Below are 26929 nucleotides of genomic sequence, written 5' to 3'. Positions count from 1 at the left end.
CAGATAAGATGCATGAACTACATTAATTCATCCAATTAACATTCAACACTTTTATTATCATTATTATATATTTTATTTTTATTGAAGCATCATTGAAATATGCTGAAGCGACGTGAACCAGCACCATTTTTTATTCATCCTGGAATATCAAGTCAATTAAAAATATTTATAATCACTATAACATCTTAATATATTATCAGTATATTTTCCCTCAGGAAATCCTTATGTATATATATATATATATATATATATATATATATATATATATATATATATATATATATATATATATATAATGATATATAATCCATTCATGTCATGTGTATAAATTAGATATATGTGGCTATATGTTCGTGTGAAAATACAGAAACAGACTGAATACAGAAACAAACTGAAATGTTTACATTAAAACATATTATAAATCTCACACAGTGTAATATACACCAACACAACTCATCCCAGCACTGGGCTGGAATATCAGGATCTGCTGTTTGAGGACGTTACGCACTGTTCAGATCAACTCTGAGAGATTTGCAGGTTATGCTCTGGCTTCTGAAAAATAAATTACATATATATTATTATATATAATATATGCAAAAAAAAAATATATATATATATATATATATAAAATAAAAATATAATTTGTAAAATATAAAAATTCTTCTTTATACTGTATACACACACACACACACACTACTGTTCAAAAGTTTTATAAAATATTTTTATATAATCCAAATTACAATAAAAACAGTAATATTGTGAATTATTATTGCAATATAATATATATATATATATATATATATATTTTTTTTTGTAATATATATATATATATATATATATATATATTTTTTTTTTAAACAAAGTTGCTTTATGTTTGAGCGGAAACCGTGATAAAAATAAAGTTTTTATGTACGGTACTTTATTTTTGCTTTTCATAAACAGGAAACCATTGATAACAGTAACAATATGTTCTACTATTATAAATGTCAGAAACTGATGAATAGAAAGTTTAAAAGAACAGCATATATTTGAAATTATTTTTTGTAAAATTATGAATTTCTTTACAGTCTCTTTTGATCCAATTTAATGCGACCTTGCTGAATAAAAACATACAGACTCTTGTAATAACTTAAGTAATACTTAAATATATATGGATTATATGTAAGCCTGAAATGTGTCATTACCTGAGCTCTTCCAGGGCGAGTTTGTTTCGTAATCTGACATCCTCGCTGATCGGGTACACCATGAGGATCATGAGGCCTGTGGTGATACAGGCCACCGGGGCGGCGCCGATGAGCAGTTTCAGTGTGTAGACCACTGGAGGGGGCTGTCTGCACGCTCCTGTGTCATAACCAGCAAACCTACAACACCAACAACTGTGCATTCAGCTTTCATGGGATATGCTGCACAAAAATAATCATGCATTTACTCATTTACTGACTGGTTTCCAAATGTCAATGAGCAAATAAAGAGATCAAATTCTTAATATTACAGTGTTTACACCAGTGGTCTGTCATGAATCATTATTTCCAGAGGAATGAAAGAGTGCTCTCACTGTAGACAGAGTGTGGACACTCCAAGAGAAATGCCTGCAGCGAACTTTGTGAAGAACGCATATAGGGAGTAGAAGATCGCCTCGTGTCCCTTCGAGTTGCGGTTTGCCAGTCTGAAGTCATCCACTACATCTGGTAGCATTGACCTGAGCAACAGGAAACACAACACGGCAGAGGCATCATTCATCATCTCGTATTAAACATCGACATTGGTACCATAAAGCCAAATCCTCTTTGTAGACGGCACATAAAAACTGCAATTTTCTCATTTGGGGCCTTTCCAATCAAGCAGAGTCTATCTTTAAAAACCAAAAAATAGCATGACCCTGCCATGAAACCTGTTATTTGGAGATTACTGGTTATTAAACCTATATATGAAAGTTAAAGCTTGGCTGGATAAAATAAACGTTATATTACGCTCTTTATGGATCACTTGAAACAGAAGTAGTGATGGTCTACTTCCCTTAGTCTACTAAGGAACAACTTGAGGGTGAGTAAATAATGACAGCATTTCCATTTTTGGGTGAACTATCTCTTTAAATGCATGACATAAACTATATTCAAACTATATTTATACTAGATTTTGAAGAAAATGCTGCTCTATTCTTTGCCGTTTTTTTTTTTTCTTTTCATTGACACAGCAAAAACTAATCTACGCATTATTCTGTGATCACAAAAAAACACAAAGTATTGGATGCATATGCTTTGTTTATGAATAGTGCAGTATTATATTTCGGTTTGGAAGACTCACCATGGTAACAAGAGAGAAGCAGCCACACTAAGCCCAGACGATACGGCCACAACATATGCCACTATCAGATTAGGGATGAACACCAGCATCACCGTGAACGGCATGATCCACTGTTTCAAACATAGGCATTAAAACATTTAAAGTTGCAATGAGTATGCTTTTAACCTCCAGAAATGTATTTGATAAACATTTTAAAATGGCTCCTGTCATAGGGTACAACGGGGCTAAAGGCACTACTTCCATAGTGTGTGAAAATATATATCTGTTTTTATTGAACATTGATGGAGCAACAGATTTTGTGTGAAAATAAATCATAAAAGCAGTTTGTTTGTTTAAAAATCTTATAAATGTACCCACACACGGGGTAAAACTAGCATTGGGCAAAAGGCACAAACTATTGATACAAATACTTTAGCTAAAATAATATGTTTTTAATAATGTCTAAGTTAATACTTGTTCAAAACAATCACTTTAGCAAAGTTTGTACTGTTTTTGGTTTATTTTGATAAATAGAGTTCATTTTTGCTTAAATATACTGTCATTAAAATATGTTGATTTAAAAAAACAGAGAAACAAAATTATTTCAAAAAGATTATGAAAGCATTGAATGAGATCCCATAATAATAATAAAAAAATCTTAATAAAAAATAAATATGATATTTTATTATATGATACGATTAATAACATATTTTTAAATCATGGTTTCATTATAAATATGGTGATTATCTCTAAGGTGGACACCCAACTTAATATATATTTACCATCTGAATCTAACCAAGTCATGTCAACAAATGGAAAAGTCAGCCGGCTGTTAATTATTGTGCCTTTAGCCTCAACAGAAGCACTTTTTACCCCGAATACCATACTTTTACATATTCATCTGTTATTAAAAAAACTGTTGCTTTAATTACCTTGAACAAAACTAAAATCATTAAAAAGACCTTTGTCTCAAAATATAGACAATAATTGTATCAATTCTCATTTGCCACATTAATATACAACATTTTTAAAAACATTAAATATTAGATCAAATTAGCGCAAAATCACCTTTGCGCTGCTGCCCGAGATTGTGTCAAAGTTTGGACAAATTTCCATGTGCATCATCAAAAGAGGTTGTTAAAGTCCTCCTGTAGTCAATAACTGTATCCCTTAAAACTCATTTTTGATCACCAAAATGACATTTAAAAGTTGTTTCCTTGAAAAGAATTTTTTATGCCTTAAAATAGCTTGAATGTAACTCTACACCCTTGCCTCATTTAGTATGCACGGTTCTATATAAATAAGCAAATTAGCCCCGCCTCCACTCACTCGCACCAGCTCAGATCCACTCGTTGACGTGATTGGTTACAAGGTAGTTTGTGACGTCAGAAACACCGGCGATTTCTAATTGCGCTTTTGAGTCAGTCCTTGGTTCACTGCATTTTTAAAGGAGAACTCCTGTAAATTTGAACATTTTTTTGTAAATTTAGAGTGCTGTCAGTACAGAGAACAACGTCAAAAATCGGTGTTGCCTACACCGTGTTATCCTCTTTTTAAAATTTGCACCCTGTTGACTTCAATGGGGCAAGTTTTAAACCTGCTTTTAGCCTCTTAACATCCTTGATGTGTCATTACAAGTGCACAGCCAATGTGAGTGATTCCTTCAGAGTGAACACGGTGAATCTGACTGCAGATGTGAAAGATATGAATAAAATGAAGTTAATTCGGCCAGCGCTCATACCTGTATTTATTTCCTGTTTTCGGTCGAAGTCCATAGTAGTCGATTGTCGAGTTCACGCACGTGATCATAGGTAACTAAACAACAGTGGAGAACTCGACAATCGACTACTATGGGCTTCGACCGAAAACAGGAAATAAATACAGGTATGAGCGCTGGCCGAATTAACTTCATTTTTATTAATATCTTTCACATCTACTGCAGTCAGATTCACCGTGTTCACTCTGAAGGAATCACTCACATTGGCTGTGCACTTGTAATGACACATCAAGGATGTTAAGAGGCTAAAAGCAGGTTTAAATATTGCCCCATTGAAGTCAACAGGGTGCACATTTTAAAAAGAGGATAACACGGTGTAGGCAACACCGATTTTTGACGTTGTTCTCTGTATTGACAGCACTCCAAATTTACAAAAAATGAGCTCAATGTTAAAATTGACCGGAGTTCTCCTTTAAGGACAAAATACTCGGCAATGGTGCTGACTTATGAATTTGCACATGGTTTGTCTTATATACGACATTAAAAGCTTGATTTTCACCACTAAGAAAAGAGCTGTGTTGTGCCATCTAGTGGTTTAAAAGAGAATTAAGTCAAATGCGCCTTTTACCCTGGTCTGCCTTTAGACCCGTTGTACCATAACAGTGGTCAGTGGTCTAGAAAAGGCCATTTATTCAGTATAAGACTAGTTTCCCAACATATTCTGAGATCACATGACCAACAGAACACTACTGATTTCGATTAGGCCACTATTATCAGACATATTCAGAATAAACTGCTATATGACACACTATATAGTAAAAAATAGCCAATAATTGCTGTTTATAATATGGTAGTATCCTTTGATCATTTATAACTGAATAAAGAGTCATCCAAATCACTGATTAAAAAAAAAACACTTGATAAAGTAACAATTACTGTAATGCCGCAGAATGCTGCTGTCTTCTTCCCGAACTTCTCAAGGAACCACTGCCAGAAAGGGATACTCACTGCTGCTGACATCTGGGAAGATGTAGAAATTCAGTCACATGTTCATTCTACCCAAGATACACACATTAGAGAACTATAGAGAGCTTTGTCTTCATTTTTAACGTCAGCAACAAACAAACAACCGATGACAGGTCGAGGTCAATTGAAATGGATATGACATCAACAATATCTGTTTATTGAATAAAGTTCATGGTGGTGTCAGCTTTTCATGTCTCTATCAGGTACTCACCAGAATTGTCAAAACAATGTTCTGAAAGTGATCTCGAAGCTCCACCGCATACGTGCAGAACAGCACAAAGTTACTTTGTATCAGCTGCAAATGGACATATAATACAGTTATAATGATGTCATTAATTAATCCAGCCCAAAACACTGTGATTAAAGGAACAGCTCACCCAAAGATGAAAGTTTTTGACTTTCATGTTCCATCGGACAAACAGCCCACGGGTTTGGAACGACATGAGTGCGAGTAAATAATGACAGAATTTTCCTGTTTTGGGTGAACTATCCCTTTAAGAAAACCTGAAGGCTACATTCTGGGAATGTATTCAGAGTTTCAAACATGATGAAACTGTATATGCTGCTAATATATATATAATAATTCAGTTACGTACAACTGAACGAACTATTGTAGAATGAAATACTGGAGGGAAAGTATGTTACCTGGATGGCCACAGATATGAAAAGGAAAGCTGCCGTCAGAGTGAGGTAAGACCCGTGCTTCATGACCAAAATAAAGCCCTTATGGAAAGGAATGGCTTTGTCCGTTTTAGTAGCGTAGGGATCTAATGCAGATGGAAAAGCGGAGAAAACACAAGTTAGATATGTTTTCTGATGTACAGTGTGACACTATTATGACACATTTAAACGCAAAAATATGTTTTAGACACAATAGTTATGCCGCAGTTTTCCATATAATTAAAGAGTGAAAGACACTTTCAAGCTAAGAAAAAAAAAGTGCAATAAAATAAGTCTTCCGAAGCCATTCGGTAGCTTTGTGTGTAAGTTAGAATTCACTTATGTAATTTATATTTATAAATATAATTTGCACTTGCAAATGTGGCATACGCGTCACGTTTGAATATAAGTGAATGGATTTTGGTCTGTTTTGTTCAATTTAAAACAAGAGTGCATTAAATTGATCATAAGTGACAGTAAAGACTTTACATGTACTGTATACAAAAGATTTCTATTTTAAATAAATGATGTTCTTTTGTACTTTCTATTCGTCACAAAAAATATCACGGAAATCACGATTTCCCCAAAAAAAAAAACAGTACAATTGTTTAAAAAAAAAGATAACAACAAGAAATGTTTCTTGAGCATCAGATCAGCATATTAGAATGATTTCTGAAGGATCATGTGACACAGAAGACTGTAATAAAGTAATAATGCTGAAAATTCAGCTTTGACATCACAGGAATACATTATTTTAATACATATTTAAATAGAAAAGTTATTTTAAATTGTATTAATATTTCACAAAATATTTTTTTACTGTAGTTTTTTTAATCAAATTAATACAACTTTGATGAGCATAAGTTACTTTCTTTCACAAGCAATAAAAAAAGCTCAAAACTCAAACTTTTGAATGGTTGTGTATCTTCAGAAAACATAGGATATATATCAGAAAAGTCATTTTTGGTGTGTTTAACAGAGATCAACAACTCCAAACTTCTCTTTAGACTGTATAGAAAAGAGCAGTGTGCATCTCCTCTTGTATTCCACAGAAGGAAGTCATTTGGAAATTAGTTAATTTTGGGGGGTGAACCAAGCAAACTTTTCCATTCGGATGCAGTGGCAAAACAAATGTATCCCACATGATTACTGCACATGCTCACCATCTCTCTCTTTGACTCCCAGAAACATGACCACCGTACAAACCAGAAACAGCCCACCGATCACTCCGGCAGCGATCATGTACACTTCCTTCTGTAAAGAGAAACAGACCATGAGAAAACAGTCCTGCAAAACGTCTGTCTATCATTTAATTCTATCTTAAATGCATCTTAATATTTGGTTGTAGTTTTATTCCAGTACATGGTTGTCATGTTCCAAATTCATTATATTAATTTGGGTGTAGTGGCTGCTTCAGACTTCGTACTGTATGGTCTCGTAAATTTTAGCGAGCTCAAATTAGGTGCAACCCCAGAAAAGAGGAACTTTTCAATCTATTCCCCCCAAACAGGAACTGCTCTGCCCTAAACAACCTCAGGATTGTTTGCTATTTTTCCACAGACCGCGGCAAGCACTTCATTATTGTTCCAGATCAAAAGAGCCGTTTCAGAGGAGACGGTTGGCGCACCCTTCCATCTCACCGCCTTTCGGCCCGGCCACAGAAGAATGCGCAGTGACACGGTGCGTGTTGGATTCAGCCCGACCGCCTCAGAGAGCTTTAACCAGATAGACGCTCTGCAGTCCAGCTCCAAATAGCTGTGGGCCTTCATGGTTCTCCATCATGGGTTTCCACTATGGAACCCTCAGCCACATCCACAAGCCAAGCCTGTCGGTTCACTCACAAGTCGGTTTTGACTGACATGGAGCTCAGTGGCTCTCGGCTCAAAATAGAGTTATACAGCCCCCAAAACAAGCACATTCATTTATTGATTCTGAGGACTCTGATGAATAGAAATTGATCCTCCGAAGGTCAAGCTCTAGAAATCCATACCCAATTAAGTTTTGAAGGGTTTATGGTTGGATGAAATGATGATTGATGATTTCAGGGGAAAACAATCAAAGCATATTACATTATATTTGAATATATCAACAAATGTTTTAATGAATACATACATATATATATATATATATATATATATATATATAAATAACAGCCCGCCTGAACTCGACTCTTGTGAATGCGCATTCGGCCGTTGTTGGAAGCCAGTGGTTATAGTGAATAAAGTTTCTTTTTAAAACTTTATAAAGCCTTATTTAAAAGTTTTTTCTTACAAAAAACCCATTGCTTCACTTCAGAAGACATTTATTATCCCACTGATGTCGTATGGATTACTTTTATGATAGATGGATGCGCCTTTTGGAGCTTCAAAAACTCAGGCTCTATTTACTCCCATTATAAAGCTTGGAACAGCCAGGATATCTTTAATATAACTCAGACTGTATTCAGTCATATACACCTAGGGTGAGTAAATTATGGGCAAATTTTCATTTTTGGGTGAACTGTTCCTTTAAGTGCAGTGGTTGACTGGTGCACTTTTAGGTGAGTTTTAAACAACTGTGACTGACACGTACAGCATGAAACAGGAAGTCCTGTGATAGCGCCAGGGATCTGATGATCTCTGTGCCACTGCTGTTTGCCAGGTGACCAGTCGTCAGGTTCCGATGCGGACAGTGCTTCAGAGTGTGTGCGCTCGCTACAATCTGACCCTGAATGGCGGCACCGACCAGCGTCCCAAGCACCTCCACCGTCATGCCTGCACATATGCATGCAGAAAAGTGTTAAATCATTCTTTACATTCAAACATATGCAGTTCTCAACATAAGCACTTGGCAAGCATTTATTTTAGGATTATTGGAGCACAATGAAATCAGATGTTAATGTTCAAGAGCAAATCCAAACACGGGTTTAAAGATGAACAATGCTGTCTGTGTAGATGTAAGCTTACGGTAAGCTGTAGCAGAGTCTCTCTCTCGCTGGTCGGTGCTCAAGAACATGGTCAGGGCGGAATAAGGCACATGGAAACACTGCAAGAAAGATTAAGAAGAAAATACAATATTCTTAATACATGATTAAGATGGAAACTGAACATTGAAATAAATATCTTATGAAAATGCAATACATTATTGAACAAAAAAAAAAAAATACATTTTAATAAATATATGCTTAATGTGAAAAAATCTCAATATTAAACCAGTGAATAAACAAATTATTTAGTGTAGACTTTCCTGAAAGTTTTTGCTGCGCTTTAGGTTGAGCAAAGATTCAATTTTGGCTGTATTATAGCTTCTTCAGACCAGGTTTTGGTTTCTAGGTTTTTTAAAGCAGTGGTTTTTATAAAAAAACAGATAATAATGGAGGTTAAATAGAACCACCTATGGTTCAGGCAATAAAATTATTTTTGGTTCTAATTGGAAGCTTTATGTTTGTTATTATGGAGCGTTCTGTACGCTCTCATATGTGATGATCTAAAAAAAGGCAAGCAAAATGATGAGTGATCCAAAAGAGCATGTACATTTATCAGTGGTTTCATAACCACTCATCTTTCCCATTTATATTATGTTGTATATAATTCAAAAAAAAAAAAAAAAAGCTCATAAATCAATGCTATTCATTTTAAGAACAACATGTTCTGTGTAGGCTACTTATAAATGTGCGGTACAAAATCAATATTTATCAAAGTACAGCAATCCTTCCTTGAACTTGCTTACATATTGCATTGCATGCTTACTATAAGTGTGCACTACTGTCAGCTATAGCTTTTCTAATTCTCACGAAAGCCAAGTCAGCACTGCGGCAGACCAACGGCCCAAACGGCTACCAAAATAAATCTAACTACAGAGTGCTTCTCCAGCGGTGCTTCTGTTTCTTAAGAGTTCCCCATATTGTCCATTGGACTTCCATTAAGGGTTTTGATTCTGAGTAGCTGGAAGATTTGTTTATTTAAACATAAACCAAAGCTTAATTATGAAAAACGGACAAATTAGAATCATGTAAACTACCGGTACTACAACCTTCTACATGTACACTAACAGCAGCTGGTGTTTCTCAGCTTTGTGCTTACAGACAATGAAGAACGCTAAAAGAGGAAAGCAGCATTTATCCTCTCTGGTGGTTTCGGGCAGGTTGTACCATGTATTTATCAAGTAGTTAGAATGACTTTTCATTACAGCGTAAACCGATGTGGTCAGAACGGCTTCCCCACTCCAGCACTTATTGGCGGGTTTTTACGGAGGACAGAATGAGCCAAGCCATAGTAACAAAGGATAGAAACACAAATAAATCATGGAAAACTCCATGCAGAGATCAAAGAGGCCGGGCTATAACCACACTCAATTTTGTTGACAAGCATTTTTAGCAAGATTAAATTTACTTGAGAAGCGACACTGCATCAGATACACTACCTATCAATAGTTTAATGGGGTCAGTAGGATTTTTATTTGAAAGAAATGTGTTTTCTTGTTAATCTGTAAACGATTATTTACCATTAAATTATAGTTCAACTCTAAGAACATTGAAGCAAATATGCTGGATACTTACTGTGATGAGAGTTTGGTAGAGACAGTAAAAGCCCAGATACCAGATGAACCTCCCATTGGTAAAAGGCGGGACAAACCAAAGGTAGAAGTAAGACACCACCACAAATGGAGTGCAGCCCACCATCCTGGAGGAGAAAAGGACACAAAAGTCTTAATGCAATTAAGTGTAAAAACACAAAATGTCAGTAGCACTTTATTTTTACAGCCCTGTTCTCAATTAACATACTATGTACTTATTATAGTAATTACAATAATTGGGTAATAACTAGGTAGTAGACCTGAACCTACCCCAAAACCTAACCTTAACCAATGTAGTTACCTTATATTAACCAGTACTTTCTTAGATAAGTACACTGTAAGTACATGTGAGTGCACATACTGTAAAACAAAGTGCAACCAAAATTGTTTATTATTTAGTGATGGTGAGCTATCAATGTCCAATTTTACAACATTAAATAGATAGATAAATTAGATCATTTGAGTATGATTATCAGTATGCACATGATTAAGAATGTGAAAACAAACAAACAAACAAATGTTTTTGGGACAGTATTTCGGGCAAAAGTAATCTGGTCACAGCTAGAAAGGAAAATTACATATACTATATAACATTGCTAAATTTGCTAAATAACACTGTCTTCAATAGATGTCCTGTGGTTGATCTCCGATTTCAGCTTCTGAACTAATCAATATAACCCACAAAGGGCAGCTTAAGTATCATCTTAAAGCTACAGTGCACATTTATAGCAGATTTGTGTATCTGTGTATCAGTGTTGTCTCTGGTTGTATGGACGCTACAGCAGACTGAAGGAATGATCATCTAAAACAGTGAATCGCACACCGACAGTCTTATTCTGACGAAGTCGTCTTCACAGAGTGAAGCTGGACGTGGGGAATGTGTTGGCCATATATAATTCATACTGATACATGTCTTGCATACCATTATGAGAGAGGCAGTCAGCTGGAGGGTTGAGAGGATTTCAAATACACAGCTGAATGTGCCTTTTATCCCCATATACCAGCTAAATGATATATTCTACACTTTTGCATATTTTTTAAAAGTGCAATCTATCCAGGGATTCTTGAGGCAAAGGCATACAAGAAATATACTTTACATAAAGAAAGTATGCAGATGTGAATGTTTGGCCAAAACATTGAAATACCTTTACATGTATTAACCATTAAATGTGTTTGTCACCTTACTTGTTAATTAGGTAAAGATGAGTTGATAGATAGATAGATAGATAGATAGATAGATAGATAGATAGATAGATAGATAGATAGATAGATAGATAGATAGATAGATAGATAGATAGATAGATAGATAGATAGATAGATAGATAGATAGATAGATAGATAGATAGATAGATAGATATGTAATGTACATCAACGAATGGGTTCCCGGATCTTTATCGAAAACTGACTCGTTCAGGGATGGCGTGAACGTGTGAGTTCAAGGTTGTTGTTTTATTCATTTTTATGGTTCATTAAAAAGAACTGGTTTACAGGAGTCAATTTCCATGAATCAAACATCACTGCTCACGCTGTTCACTGTTGTGTGCAGGAAACATTGCACACGCTCTAACGAGAAGAAATCTGGCGAAACCACAAATGGACGCACACAAAGCTTTCACAACTAGTCGCATTTTAGTCACAGTCTATAGCCCTGTCTTCCATATCTCCCCTAGACTCAGGAGCGAGACTTGTCCCACAGTAAAGCAACCGTTTGCAGAATGCTGAATTCAGGTGGTTGGCTTTCATACTAAATTACGTGACCTTGTCAACTCTAGAACTATCACAACCCTGTTCCTGTAAAGAAAACCTCAATGTTTGGTCAGGGACTTTCTAAGCAGTTTACCCTGGACACACTGACCTCTGTGCCACACTGCTTTTCACTTTCACAGAGGATCAACAACTGTGAGCAAACAAGCAACAGAGAACAGGGAGGTAAAGAGAGTGGCCAATTCTGGCACAGTCCAGATGCCACTACTGTAGTGTGGAGCAACTTCTGTGTGCCCTGCTGATTGTTCGGCCACACAAAGGAGCCACCGTACAGGAGAGAGAGAGAAAGAGAGAGAGAGAGAGAGAGAGAGAGAGAGAGAGGGAGAGCAGGACAGACGGGTTCATGTGAATGGAGAGAGCCAGACGGTACGGAACCTGGGTGTGCTTTTTGATACCAATCTTTCATTTGAAAGCCACATTTCTAGCATCAGTAAAACTGCATTCTTCCATCTTAAAAATATATCTAAATTACGACATATGCTCTCAATGACAAATGCGGAACAATTAGTTCATGCGTTCATGACCTCAAGGCAAGATTATTGTAATGCTCTACTGGGTGGTTGCCCTGCATGCTTAATAAACAAACTACAGCTGGTCCAGAACGCAGCAGCTCAAGTTCTTACTAAAACCAGGAACTAGTAGCCCGGTTCTGTCAACACTGCATTGGCTCCCTATTAAACATCATATACATTTTAAAATATTGCTGATTACTTACAAAGTACTAAATGGTTTAGCTCCGCAGTACTTGAGCGAGCTCTTAACGCATTATAGTTCTTCACATCTACTGCGATCTCAAAATTCCGGCCAGTTGATAATACCAAGAATATCAAAATCGACTGCTGGCGGTAGATCCTTTTCCTATTTAGCACCAAAACTCTGGAACAGTCTTCCTAACATTGTCCGGGAAGCAGACACACTCTGTCAGTTCAAAGATAGACGAAAAACACCTCTCTTTGACCTAGCATACACATAACACATTATAAACTTCTATAATTCAATGTTAGCCTGCATAGATTAGGTCAAACATTCCCCATAAATCCTGATGTACTCGTTACATCATAAGAAGAATGGCGTCTACGCTAATATTAGTCTCTGTTTATCTCGAGGTTTACCGCAGTCCGCCACATCCAGGCTGTGTCCAGATCTGATGAAGGACCTGCGCCTGGACACGACGACAACGCAGTCCTGAAGTGTCAACTAGTCTCTCCCCTGTGAAGGCTTCCTTCTCCTTCCCTTTACCTCTGCACAGACAAAACTGATTCCAGTTCACATGGATATGCGGAAGCGATAAATAATTCTGTATTATATTTTTTTAAGGCCAGACAAGTAATTTGTTGAGGTCAATTTGTAAAGAAAGTACAAGACTACACGCCAGCACACATATATATTCAAACGCGTATACCTACATGCTAAACACATAATACGCATGTGCACGACATGGTTTTCACAGGTTTGAGTTTTTAAAGCTTGCGCAGAGATAAAAAAAAAAGGCTTGCACCTTGGAACCTATTTCAAGGTTTGCGTTCTCGAGCCACCAGGCACTGTTTTGTGCGGATGAGCGGGCCAGAGCGCATTAAGGGTTTTCTGTTAGAACGGTGTCATGTTAGCGGCCCCTAAGTTAATAACTAATGATCTTTGCAATGGAAGTGAATCAATCAAAACTAAATTTAGCTGGACAAAAACTTTATTCTAGGAGCTGCTGTAAAGCCAAAACAATCTCTGTTACTGTAATTTCCTATTATCAATGTAAAGCTGCTTTGAAACAATCTATATTGTTAAAAGCGCTATATAAATGAAGGTGACTTGACTTGACTTGACTATGTAAGGTGTTGAATGTGAATGTGAGATGACCTGATATTTTAACTTTGGGAGCAAAGTAACCTGAGGGAAAAAAGCCTGAGACCGCCTGAGATAGTTAAAATGCACTGATAAAAATGATTCTGTGTTGAAGTAAATACTACAGAAAAAAAAACTAATGTAATTTCTACATTGAAGGGAAAAAAGAAGAAGTACATTTTATATTATTACTCAATTCAAGCTAGTAGAAATTAAAGCTTGAACTTATAAATATATTTTATTTGGAATTGTTTGTTATGTTTAAAATGGTGCTTCGAGTAAGTATCAAAGTTATAAAATGAAGTAAAACCTACTGAACTTTCTAATACTGGGATCATTCACTGGGGCAGAAATTGTAGAAACAGAACTGGTCAAGTTAAATTGACTTATTGTTGATAATTTTACATAACTTAGTTAAGCAGTTTTTACTTAATTCCATACATGTGAAATTTACTTAAAAATATGAGTGCAAAAGAAGAATTAAAGTGATACTTCAGGATTTAGCATTAAGCTTTGTATTAGTAGAAAACCTGTAGTATTTTCAAATTACTATGCTTTCCACCCTCATATCCCCCTGAGACAAGAGATTTATGTATTTTTTGTCTGGCCGGATTCGAAAGCCGAATCCCGGACATTTTGGGCGATCTGTAAATCCCTGGCAAACTCATCACGTAGACTAGCTAGCCTTGTTGTTGTTTTCAACTGTACACTCTTACCGGTAGGCGTGGCCTCCTAAGGCAGCGAAGCAAGTGCATTCTGGGAGTTGTTGTCTTTCATCCACATAAGCCAAAAATACATTTTCTGGCTTTTCTCAGTCTAGAAAGCTCCAAATTAAAAAATTCCTTCACATTTCTTCTACTTAAATGACCTATTTCAAATACACATTCATCTTCCCAGAGGTGAAGTAACCCTTTAAGTAAATATATATCTTTTTTTTTTTTATGTGGTCCTTGGACTTTGGGACTGTACACACAAACAATAAAACATGAAAAATATATAATAAAATGATACAAGATATTTTAAACATTAAAATATATCTTTCCAGATTTAAAAAAGAAAAGAAGAAATTAAATGTTTTTAATGAACGTAATGAAAGTGTTACCCAAAAAATGCATACAAATAATAAAAAAAAAAAGATTTTTTTTTTCTATAAATCAGCTTACTCACAACTTCCCTGTTTCTGGAACAGACTTTATATGTTTGTGGTATTACATAATTTCTTTGTACGTCAAAGAAAGAGATTTAGATTTAAGTGTCCGATAAACGTTAAGAGCTGCACTGAGCTTCCAAAACATTAACATGAGAGTTAAAAGAGGTCAAAAACCTGTGCTTTGAGAAAATCACTGATTACGTAACTAAAACCAAAAGAAGCATCAGAGAAGAAATTTCAAGCCTGATGCTGATAGGATGAGTAATTTAGCAGAATTCCCCCTTTTAAAAAAGAATGTAGAATCTGTAAATCAACATATTGTCTTTGTGTTGGCACGGCTTTAGCATAATAAACACTGAGACACACCAGAAGGCCCACATGGGCATGGCTGAGATGTTCTGCAGTGATTCTCTGAAAACAAACCCTAACTACTTCCTCCTGGACACTATGATGTCACATCAGAGTGTAATCAGAACTTCCTGTCAGGCATCTTGGGCATGTCGTCACTTTAATCTCCTGAGACGTCCACAAGCCCATTTTAAGAAGCCTTCAACCTTCAGAAACCTGTTTGTTACTTGCTTAGATGTAATTTGTTAGAATATAGGCTAGTGCTATTTTGATTAAATCTTGAACTAAAGGCAGGAATACACAACTACACAGCATCTGAACAGATATCAAAACACTAGGCATCATACACTTGCTGATTTTGTAAGTGCAAAGGTTCCGGAAGTATTTTTTCCCATTCATTTTCTCCATAGGATAATTGATTTTTAACAATAACTTAAAAAACTTTAAAGACTGCCCTACTGTAAGCTACAGGGTTGTTTATCTGCTTCTTTTGAAGCCATCAGCCCGCATTATTTCAGCTTATTTTTTTAAATAATCATGTTTAACAATGCAATTTGTGGTGAAAAACTACATGCTTTGCAGAAAATTCCACCAATCAGAGAGTCAAAAAGAGTCAAATGAGCCAAAAGAGCTATTTAGCTCCACCGACTCCCATAAAGCACTGTGAATGACGATCTCGCTACGCTCTCAAAATACTTAAATATTGCTATATGTATGCATATTTTGCAATGGAATTAAAATATATAGTTTTTAAATGAGTAGTTTTATATTTCTCCATCGTTTTTAATTTGATTATGCTGTTTGTCCAGTTGTCGAAAACTTTTTTGCTTTAAATCAAGGTTTATAATGTTATGATTCACCTCTGGTTGGCTTGGTTCATGACTTATTTTAAAATCCATATGATAAAAATGAACGGAAAAAATACTTCCGGAACCAGTGCCGCTGAAAGAGTGGACGGGCACTAATGCTCTCTATTGAAAACTACGGTATATGTGTTCTAAATTGGCTCAAAATATAAAGAATGTTTGAAATTCTTCAACTGGATGCTACAAATCGGATTCTATGCCCATTATTTTCTCTAAAAAAAATGTTTTAACTCTGACTGCTGAAAATCTGCAGACTTGCTCTGATTTTCTATGTTAATATTTGAATATTCTTGCCTTTCCCCATCAGGAAGCAATACATAAAAAATAATTTAACATGAATGGCATGCCTTTAGTATGAGAAAAACAATAGGTGCACTTTCAAACACACTGCTTCATTCACCAGTTCTCATACGCCACTCACCATGGCATGAGTCGTCCAATCTTTGTCCATTTACTCTTGGTAATGAAGAATCCCACAATGGGGTCAGTAACTGCCCCCCAAGCCTTACCGACGAACAACACCATGGAGGCCTGGAACGGGTTAATCTGTCAGGAGAAGAGAAAGTGAACATCTAGGCCTACATTAATAAATACCATCAAACCTTATGTTTTATTCATATTGTGTGGTTCTTGCAAATCAGAACAAGAGCAGAATCATAAACACAAGTTGAATTATTTTTGGCTTCTGTTTCAATTAATCAAATAATTAATAGGGTGCTATTCTGTGATTAATATGCTCTATTAAAAATCCTATCCTCAAGTATTATATTACAGTAAAAAAGCAACCACTTATTTTCCAGTTTCCGAAACCTTCCGAGTCTCAAAAACTAAGAAATGCAATTTTCGTGAAATTACACAAAAACCCATGTCAGACCAACAGGATTGCCCCAAATGTTGTCCCAACTATGCAAAACGAGTTGTCTGAACAAAGAATTTCATATCGCTGAAATGTTAAACATTTGTGAGTTCCCAGCATGCATTTTTTCCCCCATTTTCCATTTGTTGATTGTCACTGTTTGTGAGGTTTGTGTGTCAAGTTTTGAGGCCTACAGTATGTTCAACCATTTCAAACTATATTTTGGATATCTTTGCTTAGCTATCTTTGTGAAGAAGAACAATCATCCTACATAGTTCACTAAACATGTTAAGTATCCTATAAGACCATTTACTGTATATGGCTATTATAACAAAACATTTATTTCATTATTAAATGAAAATTAGCAGAACAAGAAATCTGTTGTTGTCTTGACAAATTTATTGGCTGAATTAGGCATTTTGCATTTAGAAAATGAACAAATAAAATTAAAATATTGACAAAAAAAAAAAAAAGAGTTGAGAGAACTCAAGTTGCCTTGGATTTTTAAGTTCTCAATTTATTTTTTTACAGTGTGGCTTCATATTTTATTAAAATACCCAGAAATCTCACCTGTGCAATGTCAAGTAGATATATCTGAAGGAAGAATGCTGTTGCGCTCCCGGCGACCTGATTCGGTGCCCCTCCGATGGCGAAACATAGTTTGCTACAAACAGTGAGTTTCTGATCCAGATGAGTCTGAAATAAAAAGTCTTGGGGTCAGAAAATTAGATGCAACATAACAAATACAGGGTTTTTTTTTTGGAGAGTACAAGACCATCCTGTGTTTCTAAGGTTAAATTTGGAAGCTGATTCCATTCTTACCGTGCCATTGCAAGTTTCATTTTCAAATATTTCTTTTTTTCTTTAATGTTGACACTCTCTCTCTCTCTCTCTCTCTCTATTTAATATAATTTGAGTGTATACACTCACACACACATATATATATATATAACTGTACACACACACACACATATATATATATACATACATACACAGTTTTCCACCTTATATTGATAGTAGCAGCAGAGCCATGAAAACCACCATAAACATGCAAATAATTAAATCTCTCAAATAACGTGCTGTGAATTATATAATGGTGTTTTCAGCTTTTCATTTTCAAATTCTTCAAAGCAATTTTTCTAGATTTGATGTAGTCGGTCAGTACTTGATTGGGTTCTAGGAGTTCCTTTATTGAGGTTTTTAGGTGATAATCACAGCATCTGTCTTTGTGCAGTCGGTTCAGAGTTTCTCTTTTCTCCATTAGGTGGGTGGGATAGTTCGAAGGACCCTCAGTCCCGAAACCACAGGAAATATTTAATCCAGATGCTTCCAATGCTGTGAGTGACGGGCTATTTAATCACAGAGAACACCCATAAAATAACGGTTCTTCAAAGCTTCTTTTAAGCAATGATTTTTTTTTCTGTATATATTTCTTAAGTTGCTATATAGTTCTTTAAAGAAGGGGAAAAAGTCTGTAATAAAAGTGTCTGTGAAAATGTCCCCATATTTTGAATTACACATTATAAAGTGTTGTTTCTTAGGGTTAAAGAAAATGTCTGTAAACTTAAAATTACCATTAGCTTTTCTGTGCTTCTACAGATTTGTATGTTTTCTTACAGTCGCAGGTGACAAAAAATATGTTCTAAGAATATTGTGCAACCATTCCCATTGGGTTATGAAAATAATTTAAATGAATGTTCGCTGAACATTGAAAACATCCAGTTTTTTAAACGTTTAAAAAACCTTTTTTCTTGGTTATGTGAACGTTAACGTTCTGTGTTAGACTAACGGTTTCTCTATTGTTGGTTTAAATGCTTCTATTGCTCTCCTCATTTGTATGTCACTTTGGATAAAAGCATCTGGTAAATGATTGCATGTAAATGTAACGTTCTTTGAGAACAATATGGAAACGTTACTTTTGAATGTTCTCTAAAGTTGAAAATAAACCGATTTGGGACGACATGAGAGTAAATAAATGATAAAGAATTTTCATTTTTAGTGGAACTATTCCTTTCAAATGAAACCACATCACTTAACTGCATTTGCCATTCAAAGGAACCCGGCAATGACACAATGGAAGCAACACGGGTGTAGTGAGTGACTTCTCTTTACCCTAATGATTAAAGAAATGCATACGTTTTGAGTGGCTTTCTGAATGTAAAGTGTTTCACACATTAAAAAGGACACTCATCCCTTGGAAAACTCTGTGGATAAGGCAAAGTAAATGTGTGTTTTTGAGGGTGTGTATGTGTATGTGTGTGTGTGTGTCTGCAAATGTGCGGTGTGTGAGTAGAAAACGGAGGGGAGATCCTTTCAACACATAAAAGGGAAGTCAAACCGCCGCTTAGAGCCATATATTTATGAGAGACATCTCGGAGACAGTCAGACAGACATTTGGTGCTGAAAATACTACAGAAGTCAAACACTCCTCTTTGAGTTGTTAACTCATTCATCCTCTCAATCAAAGCCGGTGTTTGGCGTCTCCAAGCCAACGTGCACTCTGGGTACCCTCGCAAAAAACACAACCACAGAGGGCAGGACCGATCGCTCTTCAAAAGATGCTGTAATTAACTCACTGAATTTCCCCCTCACGTTCTTAACTTCACCATGATGAAAAAAAGATGAATGACTTCTGAAATCACAATTTAGGAGGTTACAATGTAATTATTCGCATCACTCAGGCAAAACACAGATCAGAGTTCACCCAAGTCTATATAATCTAAATTCTGATGCTACTGAATAACAATTACGCCTCTAAAAGAGGAAAAGTAAGAGGATTTGATGGTGCTAAAGTGTGAAATGAATCAGGAAGATTGTGAGCTTAGAATAGAGGCAGATACTGTTCTAATTCTGGTTTATCTGTTAAGCATCACTATTGCACACTGTGAGCTGAACAAACCAGTACAAAGTGTTGTTAAAAAAAAAAAAAAAAAAAAAAAAAACAGTTTCTTAATTTGTACTTTTGTCTTGTTTTCTGATAAGTATATCTCAACAGTCTTAAAACTAATATATTTGAGAAGCAGAATTGTACAAAATAAAATAAAAACTGGCTTTAAATAAAATGTTTAACACATTGGCAAATAGTTTCCCCCCTTGTTTTAAAGCATAAACCTCACTTGTAAATATACATGCATAATAAAAGTTTGTATGTAAGTTTGTACAAATAAATGTATGTATGTATATATAAAATTTTATGTTAGATGTGATTAATCATGATTACTCGATTTGACAGCACTAATATTAATACTTTTATATTTTTAATGGAAAACCAGACAAAAATACTGGCATGAGGTATGCTTATACTTTTTGAAACAATTGGATGATTTTCAGTAGTCAGATGTTAAAAAAATTGCAGAAAGAAAATCAGACTTTCACTGCCGTTTAAAAGTCTGGGGTCAGTAAGGGTTTTAGCACAAATCCCTTATCGACAGAGCTGCATTTACTGGATCAGAAATAAAGTAAACACAATAATACTGTAAAGTAGCCTACTATTGCAATTTAACATTTCTGTTTTCAATTTTAAATATATTTTAAAGTATAATTTATTTCTGTGATGCAAAACTGAATTTTCAGCATAATTACTCCAGTCTTCAGTGTCACACAATCCTACAGAAATCATTCTAATCTGCTGATATCCTGATCAAGAAATATTTCTGATTATTATCAATGTTGAAAACATGATGTTTTTATTCAGCATTTCTTTGAAATTGAATTATTACAATATAAAATTATAATTTTATATTATAATATATTCTATTTTAATATAATATCATTTTTTGTAACAATATAAAAGTTTTTATTGTAACTTTTGATCAATTTCATCCTTGCTAAATAAAAGTATTAATGTCTTAAAAAAAAAAAAAAAAAAAATTGTAACCACCTCTAAAACTTTTGGGGCCCTATTTTAACGATCTGAAACGCAAGCGCAAAGCGCAAGTAACTTTGTGGGGGGGGGTCTTGGCGCTGTTGCTATTTTCCCGGCGGGATAAATGACTCTTGCGCCCGGTGCAAATCTAAAAGGGGTTGGTCTGAACGTGAAATAAACCAATCAGAGAGTCATCTCACATTCCCTTTAAGAGCAGACGTGCTTTTTCCATGGCGGATTGCTATTATAACGGCGGATTTGCCAGACGCACGCTAGGAGCGGTTCACAGCCAAGGAGAGCAACGCTCTCGTCACGGCCGTAAAAGAGAGAGAAGTTACATTGAAATGGAGAAACACACCCAAATCTATTGTAATAATGTATGATTTGCAAAAATGAAAACTGCTGCTTCTGTGTAGATGAGAGAATCAAAGTGTCGTGAACGTTACATTGATTATGGCCAAGCATGCGCCCTTAGAATAGCATATAATAACATGCGCAACGCGCCACTGACTTTAAACAATTTTTTCCTGGTTAGTGGCGCAATTGTTTTCTAAACCTGCAAAATAGCATGAAGGAACGTTTGCGCCGGAACACGCCTCCTCTTTGCCCTGAACCGCCCTGGGGAGCGCAAGTGTATTTCCTAACTTACCGACGTGCGTCTGTGGAGGGAAAAGTCCGCTTTGCACGGGTGCAAAATAGGAATGATACATGCGTCGGTGTACAAAGTCAATTGTGCTGGGTGCAAGATAGGGCCCTTGAACAGATGTGTACATTGAACAAGGGACTCAGAGAATCTTATTGTGGGATCTGTTGACTTGGATTGGTAGACAACGTCGCAACACACCCCGGAGACCATCCACAACACTATAGCATCATGGATCGCTTGAATTCTCACAAAGTTTATTTTTGCTGCTGTTATCATGATAGACACAAACAGGAAGTCGTTGAGTTGAGACACAAAATATCTGACTTCCTCACAGATTGAAAACAGCAAAACCGTGATAGCAGGATAGAAGTGTGGGAAGACAGATTTCCTTTTGGAATTTTGTCTCACAAAGCTTGTCAAGAACATGTTTGGGACATATTTTACCCCAAAATCTAAATTAAAAACTATTATTATTCTTTTAACTCACCGGCCACTTCATTAGGTACATTGCTAGTACCGGGTCGAACCCCCTTTTACCTTCAGAACTGCCTTAATTCTTTGTGGCATAGATTCAACAAGGTGCTGGAGACTTTTTCTTTTCTTTCAGAGATTTTGGTCCATATTGACACGATAGCATAATGCAGTTCATGCAGATTTGTCGGCTGCGCATCCATGATGTGAATCTCCCGTTCCAGCACATCCCAAAGCTGCTCTAATGGATTGAGAGCTGGTGACTGTTAAGTGAACTCAATGTCATGTTCAAGAAACCAGTTTAAGAAGATATGAGCTTTGTGACATGGCACATTATCCTGCCGGAAATAGCCATCGGAAGATGGGAACACTGTGGTCATAAAGAGATGGACATGGTCAGCAACAATACTCAGGTCGAATCATTGATACAAGACAGGATGGATCCATGCTTTCATGTTGTTTACACCAAATTCTGACCCTCCCATCTGATTAACGCAGCAGAAATCGAGACTCATCAGATCAAGCAATGTTTTTCCAATCTTCCATTTTCCAATATTGGTGAGCCAGTGTGAATGGTCTCCTCGGTGTTCTGTTCTCAGCTGACAGGAGTGACACCGGTGTGTGTCTTCTGCTGCTGTAGCTCCTCTGCTTCAAGGTTCAATGTGTTGTGCGTTCAGAGATGCTCTTCTGCACCTGAGACAAGTGGTTATTTGAGTTACTGTTGTCTTTCTATCAGCTCAATCCAGTCTGGCCATTCTCCTCTGACCTCCGGCATCAACAAGGCATTTTCACCTACAGAACTTCTGGATATTTTCTCTTTTTTGGACCATTCTCTGTAAACCCTAGAGATGGTTGTGCGTGAAAAACCCAGTAGATGAGAAGATTATGAAGTACTCAGACCAGCCTATCTGGCACCAACAACCATACCACGTTTAAAGTCATTTAAATCGCCTTTCTTCCCCATTCTGATGCTTGAACTTCAGCAGATCGTCTTGACCATGTCTACATGCCTAAGTGCCTTGAGTAGCTGCCATGTGATTGGCTGATTAGATATTTGCGTTAAAGGTACACTGTGTCGTTTTTTTAAGTATTTTATTAGCTAAAATCAATGTCTTTATTCATAAATATGTCCTCATTGGTGTAAAATTACCTCTGCCAATGATCGGACTTCTCCTCGTAAGCGAAGAATCTCTTATCTTTATTTACATAGGACGGGTAAGTCCAAGGAGGCTTCCATGTCATTCCGCCATTTTGAAAAAACTATTATAGCACTAGGCTACCTCAACGCGTTTCCACAACGTGTTTTAGTTCAAAGCCAGCGTCATGTGACTGAAACCAGTTGAAACGGACAAGGAGATCAGTGAGAAGCGCTTGTCACTTCCCCGGCAAATTTTCCCAGGTGGAAAGAGCTAATGAAGGAGAAAGACTTTGAAAGGGACTGAAGTTGCCTGCTTTCTTGACGGGTAAGTCAATGTTACGGTCTAAATTACAAGCTTTTTTTCGTTGCTTGGTTGTGTAATTCATTATATAGGCAGCATTACAGTAGAACATGTATAGTTAAACTTGATGAAGTGCTATTGGAAGACATGTTGTCATAGATACTTGGTACATTACGGCTACCGTAGTTGCAACGCGCATTTGAAAAAAGGCGCTAGAGAGCACTATTCGTTTGAATGCAAAATACAATTTCACCGCTAGATGGGAGAAATTCCTACACAGTGTAACTTTAAACAAGCAGTTAAACATATATATAGTGACATTATTTTCATGATAATAAGCACATATATTAAGAGGGAAACATGCTTAATAGTCATAAAAATTGTCTCTTTTTTTCCATCTGATTTTTTGGGTGAAATGTGACCCGGACCCATGATGACTCCATGATGTTTGTGAGATTCAACTGAACTACACTCTTTGTGCTTAGCCTACTTTCTCAGAGTTGCTGCTCTAAGCTGCTTTTCCCTGTATGTTTGCGTGAGGATGAATCTAGATGATATAATGAAGGGTTTACGGCTTCATGCCCAGCGGGATTTAAAAAAATGCATTTTATCATTACACTTGCAATGTCAAATTGACCCTGGACTTTCACCTCCAATCTGAATGCGATTTTTTTTCTTGTGCAAAGAGTATGAAAAACAATATCAAGCTCGCAAAACCCAAACACGCAAGTGTAGCAATACATTTTTCATGACAATGTTCTCTGATGGAGTCTCAGTGGATTCAGACTGCATGAAAAAACTGGTACATTGGTCTGTACAAACACGCCAGAGAGTCAAGTTAACCACAGTAACATAATCGCTCTTTATCAAGACATTCACATTGGTGATCACATGAATCCATAATAAATCTCACAAAAGGTTTGAGAAGTAATACAATTTTCTTGAGGCAGCCTTTACTTTTGTTGTGGTACAGTAATAGTATCAGGTAATACTATGGTACTTTAATGTATACCATGTTACTAAATGATTACCATCATCATGCTACATGATAATTATTTACAAGCTATTTCAAACAATACTGTGGCTAAGTTACAGTATAACAAAGGTATTACCGTTAACATGTCCAAAAAAAAAAATCCATGCTAAAAGTGAATCCCCTTCCATTTCCACTTTAAATCTTCAACCTTCCACTACGAGAGTCTCCGTCTTTCCTTTTTGTAAAGGCGTGCGTGAGAACAAGAGCTCCATTAGTGTGTTTTCCATACATTATTGACATACGTCTGCCATTTTCCCCTCGGGTTCAGCGCAGAAGAACAGCACAGACTTTATTTCACTTGACAGATCATCCCTGACATTTTTTTTCCACAGATGAAGGTCATATTGCTTCCAGATCTGTCTACAAATATTATGCTATCTTTAATTTTAATAGAAAAAAATGCCAATATTTGCTGTCTGACTGTCAAGGAAGATGCAAGCAAGCAATTAATACAGTGATCTCTCCAAAAACTCAAATATTCATATACTTAATCTATTAATAACACTCAATTGTGATAATGACAGGGACAAGCTTTTCATTTACTTTCAATGCACATTATATCTATTTCTAACCCAGATGATAATACACTGCAGTCTGTGGCTGTGAAAGGAATTCAGTTCTGATTACAGAAGTGATTTTTTGACTGGTGCAATGGTTAAACTCAAATGTAATCTTATAATATACAACTTAAAAATACAGTTTGTGTCTTTACAGCAGTATGTACTTGTGGGTTTAACTGTCTGCCTGTCAGTGCTACGCCTAAGCAGCCTTTGGGCATGTGTGTTGGTAAAGCATCCATTCCACACAAACATTCCATGTGCTCATTAAAACATGCCATTCCACATACTTTCATAACGTACAGATCCAGAAACATTCAGACTGGTATCGTAACAAAAAGATGTGTATATTGGCACCTGTTCCCCCCTACTGAGTGTTCATCAACTCCAAAGTCCACAATGCAGTTGATACTGTTATTTTTACACTCAAAAATTAATTTGTGTAACCCAAAGTAGTCATATTATATTATTTTTTACATTTAGATTGCAAGCTGATTTAAAAAGACACTGCAATTTGCACATAGCTCACAGTTTAACACAGAAAAAAGAGAAAGAAGTGAGCATCACATTGCCTTACCTGTGGTGGTATCTTGGTGAAAGAACTTTCAGAGTGCTTCATCATGACTTTATCCCCTGATGTGACCCGGGCTTTCTCCCCCTTTGCCATGGCACCCGGTGTGACGGGTACAGAGACAGCAGCTGAACTCTCTGGCTTCTCAGAGCTGGCTACAGCTGTGCCTGCGTCCATTCACATACTGCAGCAGCGAGAGGATGGGCAGGGTTAGATACAGATGCTTCCCAGCTGTCAGTCACAGATATGAGCCAATCACAGTCCTCGCTCTACCAAAACAAGCTGCTTACCTGAACCGGATAGCTTACATTCCTATGCTGTCACACAAAGACACTAAAACACTAAAAAATAAACACATATGCAAAGTAAGAGTTAATAAAAAAAAATTCAGGAAGTAAATATTAACATAAAACATCTAATGGTCACTTTTCCAGCAGAAATACTTTTAGTTCATATAATGCAAAAATAATGATTTGTTTTCCGTGCATTTTTGATATCAAGCAACATATTCATTTTATAATTTTATTAAATAAATATCTAGTGCACATACACACAAAATGAAGAGACATAAACATAGATAGATAGATAGATAGATAGATAGATAGATAGATAGATAGATAGATAGATAGATAGATAGATAGATAGATAGATAGATAGATAGATAGATAGATAGAAAGATAGATAGATAGATAGATAGATAGATAGATAGATAGATAGATAGATAGATAGATAGATAGATAGATAGATAGATAGATAGATAGATAGATAGATAGATAGATAGATAGATAGATAGATAACCTGAGTGATGCGGTGAGATGCACATCTGCTGCAGCGGTGGATGAACTGCGGGTTAATTCCTTCACACACAAACACACACTCATTCTGCAGCAGCACGTTCTAGTAATCACAAACAAGCGCGCCCCCTGCAGGACACCAAAGGCAACTCACAGGATCCTACATCTAGTTAAGACACCATAACGCTCTTAATGAACTCCAGGTTACAGGCTAAAGTAAAATGAAGTGACCAGTATCAGCTCCTGATTGTAAATTTAGATAGGACATATTATTAGCGCGTGTTTATCTTATACAATTTGTAAGCTTTATCTGCACATGCAGACACACTTTTGGCAGAGGTCTAGTGTCCTTGTGTTATTCAGCCTGAGGGTGGCGCTCTTGGCAGGCTTTAAGGACACACAACACACGCATAAGCGCTATCTTACAATTAATATCCTTAGTATTTATTGCCTCAGAATGTTGTTTTAGAATATTACAAGTTGTGAGGAA

General features: G+C 36.2%; 1 protein-coding gene across 1 annotated transcript; it reads right to left on the bottom strand.

Annotated features, from left to right (window-relative positions):
- Positions 1 to 349: 349 nt before the first annotated feature.
- Positions 350 to 26085, bottom strand: mfsd2b (MFSD2 lysolipid transporter B, sphingolipid). Its single transcript, XM_081378096.1, has 14 exons — positions 25652 to 26085; positions 17631 to 17756; positions 16626 to 16750; positions 10224 to 10347; positions 8632 to 8710; positions 8258 to 8439; positions 6850 to 6940; positions 5672 to 5793; positions 5238 to 5321; positions 4937 to 5020; positions 2305 to 2414; positions 1556 to 1699; positions 1185 to 1361; positions 350 to 552 (listed from the first exon to the last, which is right to left on the bottom strand). Exons 1-14 carry the CDS (start codon positions 25820 to 25822, stop codon positions 501 to 503), a joined length of 1671 nt encoding a protein of 556 aa, XP_081234222.1. The 5' UTR covers positions 25823 to 26085; the 3' UTR covers positions 350 to 500.
- Positions 26086 to 26929: the final 844 nt, after the last annotated feature.

Source organism: Scardinius erythrophthalmus (assembly GCF_964197995.2).
Source record: "Scardinius erythrophthalmus genome assembly, chromosome: 11".
Classification (NCBI taxonomy): Eukaryota; Metazoa; Chordata; class Actinopteri; order Cypriniformes; family Leuciscidae; genus Scardinius; species Scardinius erythrophthalmus.
Note: the sequence above shows the minus strand (reverse complement) of the source record. Positions and strands in the feature narration are given on the sequence as shown.

Coding starts and splice junctions, on each gene's coding strand:
- mfsd2b (XM_081378096.1), bottom strand. CDS start 25,822: ATGGACGCAGGCACAGCTGTAGCCAGCTCTGAGAAGCCAGAGAGTTCA. Junction 5,322..5,671: donor TCATATCTGTGGCCATCCAG/GTAACATACTTT, acceptor GTCCATTTGCAG/CTGATACAAAGTAACTTTGT. Junction 1,700..2,304: donor GCTTCTCTCTTGTTACCATG/GTGAGTCTTCCA, acceptor CCTGTTGCTCAG/GTCAATGCTACCAGATGTAG.